At 48.4% G+C, this 6064-nt stretch overlaps 1 protein-coding gene across 1 annotated transcript in view; it reads right to left on the bottom strand.

Moving 5' to 3' along the window:
* Positions 1-348: 348 nt before the first annotated feature.
* Positions 349-6064, bottom strand: part of CPS1 (carbamoyl-phosphate synthase 1) — a 142741-nt gene continuing 137025 nt past the window's right edge. The window contains exon 39 of the mRNA XM_066999293.1: positions 349-746. Within this exon, the coding sequence (XP_066855394.1) occupies positions 672-746 (75 nt within the window). The 3' untranslated portion in view covers positions 349-671. The remainder of the gene's footprint in view (positions 747-6064) is intronic.

Here is a 6064-nt window from a genome sequence, read left to right as displayed (position 1 = left end):
AAAATGAGTCTGGCAAGTTCTGATTCCTCAGAATTGACCTGCATTTGAAACTTCCTTGCAGGGACAGTGGATGCAGATGGGATTTCTAAAGAGGACAATAAGGGAATGATAGAGGTTTAGAGCATCAAGAGCAGGATAAAGAAGTTGATGATGACACATATGCTCTTGCTAGCACCTTTTCCACACAATACGAAGGAGATTCATCTCCCTGCTATATTAAGATGAGCTACTGAAAGAAAATTTCTCCCCATAGACTCAGTCAGTGGAATGGACTGCCCCAAGGTATTTTGGTGGCCAAGAGCAAAATCTTTTTAAAAAGCTGTTACAAAAACCATTACTCATATTCTTGCAGTTACAGCCTGTGTGGAATATATATCCTCAGCAACAAACCTCCTGGTGAGTCTTATTAAGAAAATCCCTCTAAATTAGGAAACCAGAAGTGTCACTTGTCTCGGGCATCCCACACCAACCTGAAGCTCTGTATTGCTGCAGCTGTTCCTGTGCTCCCCAGGGGCTGTAACACCACACATCCGAGTAAAGAAAGGTCGCTCTCACCTGCGTAAAACACTCCAGATCTCTGTGGCTGCAGGATGGGGTGACCAGGAATGACCAGAAGCTGTAGAGGCACAGCCTGCTGTCTGTCAAAGCCAGCATCAGCCCTCTCTCTGCTTTCAGTGGGTTTCTGCACTTATTTTGTTCACACGTCGAGATCTGGTAGGGTTGTGGTGTACTGTCAAGATTTCTACCTGAAAAATTAAAATAACCAATTTTAGGTTAGCTTTGTGTTTAGTTACTTGTTGCAGCTTGTCACCAAAGCTCACGCCTCTCTCAGCTGTGTGAGGCACATCCCTGGCTCAGTCGCACGGAAGAAAGAAGTCGAAGCGCTTCTTTCATCCAAATATTTGTTTTAAAGGGAGATCAGAAAACTTAACCATGGCAATGACTCTACAGGAGAGGTGGGAAGACCAGTGTTCATCAAGCAGTTCAGCGCTGAACAGAGAAATGGACATTCAAGCTCATTTCACTACATAATGTTATTAGTTATATGAAATTAGACTGTCAAATACAGCTTTATAAAACGCGAGGGGAACGCAAGAGGGCAAGGAGGAGAATGAACACACAGGGGACAAATCACTGTCACTCACAACGGAGTGCCTGGCAGACTAAGAATTAAGTTCACTCCTCAGGGCAAGCCATCCCCAGCTGTTATAAATACATTTTAATGCCCCTGTCAGAATGCTGAAAGAGTGAGGCAGCCTTCCCCAGCGCAGGATGTCAGGTGTTTTCCGTCATTCAGAGAGCTCGAAAAAGCCACATTACGATGGGGGCTTTGTCACTTTTCCCTCTAGCAGTGCTACGGTGGCTTCTCCAGCAGTCAGACGGGGCGGGCGATGGTGTGTGAGAGGGCACGGGCTGCTGCCATGCTCCACCCTGCGCTGCTAAGGCAGGCAAAGGGTTTGTTGGGCTCCTTCAGTCCCCCTCCGGACTGTATCGCCAAATCAGCATTTAAGAGGCTGCCTGGGCTTCTCCTCGGGGGACTGACGCAGCAGGAGGACTCCAGCCATGCTTGGGTGGTGACAGCCAGCCTCTGGGAGGCCTTGTTCAAGATCGCACCACGAACTGTGGCTTCCCAGAGGAATGAGGTGAGGCCAAGCCTCCCGTGCAAACAACAACCCTGTGCAGCCCCCAGAGTATGGTGTCACCTCCCTTTCCCTGTTAGTCCAGGTCCCACGCTCCTCCCTTAGCTGCAGCCCAGCTACAAAGAGCTTTGTGGTGACTGTGGTGGCTGGAGCCAATTCTCTTTGCTGCTACTTTTATTTTTTCATTTCTGAAAAGTCTTTCTTCAGAAATGAATGCCAGGAGGGGACCTTTCCCCCCGCTGCCAGGTGTGCCCTGTTACAGCTGCCAGCCCACAACACCCTCTCCAGCAAAAGCAGAGCCCAGGTCAGGGCTCCTGCAAACCTCCAAAATGGAGATGGGCTCTCTTCTAGATCAGCAGCTCTCAAATACGGTTCTAACAGCCCAAGAGTGAAATGGCATCCCCACTTTTGGGTTCCTGCTGCCTTTCACTTCCCTGTGGAACACAAATCTGCCCTGGCTAGACTGCAGGCAGGAACGACAGGGCATTTAGCACCCAGGAGACCAGGCACATCGACAAAATTGGAGGTAGCCATGAACAGGAAACCCAAATGGGCGACTCTGGAAGAGGAGCTCATTTCAAATAGAGAGCACTTCCAGCAGGAATGGGCTACTGCCAGGCAGCACGCAGGCAGCTGCCAATCCCAGGAGAGGGGCTTCCAGGGCTAAGCACTCCTCGTGTTTTCTCTTTGGGTTCTTGTCGGTATTTGGTCCTCTTGCTGGCACCAGGATGACATGGCAAACCCTTCCCAGTTCCCCCAGTTATACCAGTACAACATCTTGCAGGGTTTTCCCTAACCAATGAAACAAAAAAAAACAAGCCTTTGGAAGTCGCTGAAATGCCCCCACCTCTCATCACTGTGCAGTTATGAGTGGAGAGCATGGCCCCCGGAGGACAAGAGGGAGGCAGCGAGGCTCACTATTCCTGCCAGAGAAGCCCAGCTGTCAGCACGAGGCACGCGTTCAGAAGCCGAGCCTCTGCCTTGAGAGGCAGACATTGCCGACTTCCCACTAAGTCGCTGCTGAGGGTGATAAAAACGAGCTTGCTGCTCTTGCACTGCTACGTCTGCGGCTTTGCTGATGTGAATTTCTGACCTCGGGTCTCGACTGGTGCCAAACCAAGCAAGAAGATGGACAACGCAGCAGCTACCGACTCGATCCGCGGTGATGCTCAGGGCCGAGAGACAAAGGCATCCTTTTGAATCAGAAAGCCTTTGTTTCTATGATTTGTTTCATTCCCATTTCATTTCTAAATGGCTCCTGTTTGCCTGCAACCGCCTTGGCGATAGTTCACGTACAGTAACACGCCAACCTACCGCAAAATGTCTCGGGGAGAGATATTTCACTTGGCTCAGCAGCCCTTAAAGGGAAGCGTCTGCCGTCGGACGCGTGCGCTCGTCACCCGCTGATGCATGGGCCTGTCTGAGCACAGACTGTGGTTCAGCGCGCGCTCCCTGCGAGAGGCAGATTTTATCAGCATTACTGTTGCGGCAGTTCTTTAAAAACCAATGTGGGATCTCATATTTCTGGGAGCACACGCGTGCGATTTACAACCTCGCAGCCAGCAGCACAGAAACACAGATTACTCAATTCATCATTTCCCGGGAAGGGAAGGCAGCTGCTGAGGCACGAGGAGGCTTCAGTTGGGTGAGACCTGGTCATTATCTACTGAAGTAACAGCTTCAGGAAACACACTCTGCTTCCTAAACTTCAGCTGGAAACAAGACTGCATTCCCAAAACTGGAGCTCCCATCCCTCCCTTAGCTCCACGCAACCAAGACCCATTGTTGGAAGCAGCCACAGCACTAATTCTACTTAAAAATGCTCGTGAGACACACAAAGATAAATAGCAAGTCTCTAAGGCTAATCCTCCTGAGCCTAGGGATATGGCACTGGGGCCCCTCCTGAGCCTAGGGACATGGCACTGGGGCCAAACTACCATGCTCCAAAAGAGAAACTCTCCTCTAGCACGTGGCTTTTTAGTGTCCCCCTAACCCATTTTTTTTCCCAGTAGGTATCTTATTGCCACCACTGATGATGACAAAACAGCCTAAAGCATTTCAAACTGCTTCTCCTTTTGCTATACTGGTTAAACAGCAGCACAATGAAGGGAAGAAAAGTGTTTTCTAGTTATATACTACCTCTCTGGGACACCTGGCCACAGGTCACTGATCCGATCAGAGACGGCTGATAACAAGATTGAGATGTGAATGTCTACTCTTCGCTGGTGAGAGCTGAGAAAGCTTATACTTGATTACACTGAGTTCAAGTCTTCTGAGTTAAACTTGAGAAGGTGAAACTTCTGGTTCATCAACCTGACACTACGCTGTGTGCAAAGAACACTGCAAACAAAATTAACATCACGTTATGCAAAGTTCTTGTCTTCCAGCCTCTGCACCCTACGCTGATTTCATCCTCGAGTATCCCAATCCACAGGTGTCCCGTTTTCTCCGGGAGTTTCCAAGGGTTCTGCATGCAGAGGGTACCAGAAGCACAAACACAGCTCTGTGAACGGCCACCAGTACAAGATGTTATGTATGACCTTGCTCAGCACTTCAGAAATCCTGCCCTCCCTTCCTGAGAGAAGAACTGGCTTCATCACAAAGTGACACAACCTTCACAACATCCAGCAGTCTGATTTTGTAATATGTAACTTCTCTCTTACTTATACAGCTGAAGAAAACTACTGCACACCTCTCCCTGGGCTTGTAGCCATAAGGTGGAGGCTTGTGCTATCATACTGCCAGCCCCAGCACCAGAGAGCACCTGGTCCAAAGAGGCTCCATGAATTCTGCAAAGCAACATGAAGGAGGAAATAAAAATGCTTCAGTGCCTTTGCAGCTCAGCAGATGGCATGAATGACGTGGGGTTAATTAGGCTGCATGTCCCTAGAGATGTGTCACTGGGCTGCGTCTCCCTTCTCCCAACAAAATATTATAAAACCACAGCAACTATTTCTTCACTGAACCAACACTCTCTTACAGGAGATCCTCAGCCGTTCCCATTGGGGGAAAGGTGATTTTTTCTGTTTGACACAGGATCACTTTTTCTACTTTCTAAAGTTCACCGGGCTGGTGGGCACCAGGAACTCCAGGTTACAATGTGGAAAAACAGGTGGGAGGAAGGGGAAAAAGGGATAAAAAATCACAACTAGTACAACTCTGTCCTAACCTTTCAGCATATGAGCATAGAGCTTAATAAAGCCATAATGAATATATTCTTGGGTACATGTGCTTTTCCAGCAGCCTTTGCAGCTCTTGTGTAAGAACGACAGCTCTGTCTCCTGGGGCATAGCTCAGTCCCTGGGCCATTAACAAAGTCCTTGAAAGGGCTCCTTCTTTTTTCCTTTTTTTTCCTAGTGTTGAAGAATCCCCTGTAACAGTATGCAGAAACTGTGTGGGAGTGGGAGGAAGGAGAGCATCTTGTTTTGCTGGTTTTTAGACTTCAACCCTTCAGAGGTGGTTGACACGGCATTGCCAACATTCAGCTTGCAGGCTTGGGGCTTAGAACGAAGGCCATGACCCACTGGTTCATTTCAGGGGAAGCTCATGTCTGTCCCTGGCAAACTGGGTAAGTCTTTCCCTTCTACATCCCATCTTTCTGCCTGGCAGGACAAGGAAGAGCTGACCCTACCACCTCATTCTCAGATAGGATGCGAGTTTGCACCCATCCGTGCCTCTGGGGCTTTGGGTTTGCCTCACTCACACTACAGCTCTCAAACCCCCTTGGCTCCTGAAGCAGGGGCTGATGCACAAGACTCACAACCAGAAGGCAGGGTTTGGTTAGATTTGTTGACTGAAAAAACAGTGGCAGTTTAAAGGTGTAGGGCATATAACTACGAAAGGCAAAATATTTTAGGGGAATACATTGCAAGAGTTAATACCCAACATTAATAATGAATTCTTGCAAATAAAGCAGAATATGGTCTAAAAATGCTGGCTGCAAGTACTTGTAATAAAATAATGACAAGATAAAACCGCAGCTATTTTTATTAGAAAATATTATTGAGTTCTTATGAGGACAGTGTCTAGCAGCTTCAGCTGGGGCAGGACTCAATTACAAAGAAAAGAACATTACGCCTCAAGGCATCTACATGCCTAATTCCCACTCCAGCCAGTATCTTCAAAGATACAGCCAGAACGGCCTTGCCAGGGAAAGCCTGCCGTCCAGTCCTGCAGAGGACACGGCGACCAGGGCTACACACCTTCTGTAGCACAGGGGTGACAGCTTCCATCAGCCCTGGGACTCCTGAGGCACCGCCTGGTGCTGCCTTTCAGTATTCAGGACTACGCTGCAGGGTGGCAGCCCGGGGTGGCAGTTAATGCGATGGGCGAAGGCATAATGCTGGAGGACATTAGAAGGCAAATCATAAAAATAATTTAAAAGAAATTACTTTACAGCTTTACAATAAAAATGAGCATATAAA

The sequence above is a fragment of the Anser cygnoides genome, chromosome 6 (assembly GCF_040182565.1).
Source record: "Anser cygnoides isolate HZ-2024a breed goose chromosome 6, Taihu_goose_T2T_genome, whole genome shotgun sequence".
In the NCBI taxonomy this organism is placed as follows: domain Eukaryota; kingdom Metazoa; phylum Chordata; class Aves; order Anseriformes; family Anatidae; genus Anser; species Anser cygnoides.
Note: the sequence above shows the minus strand (reverse complement) of the source record. Positions and strands in the feature narration are given on the sequence as shown.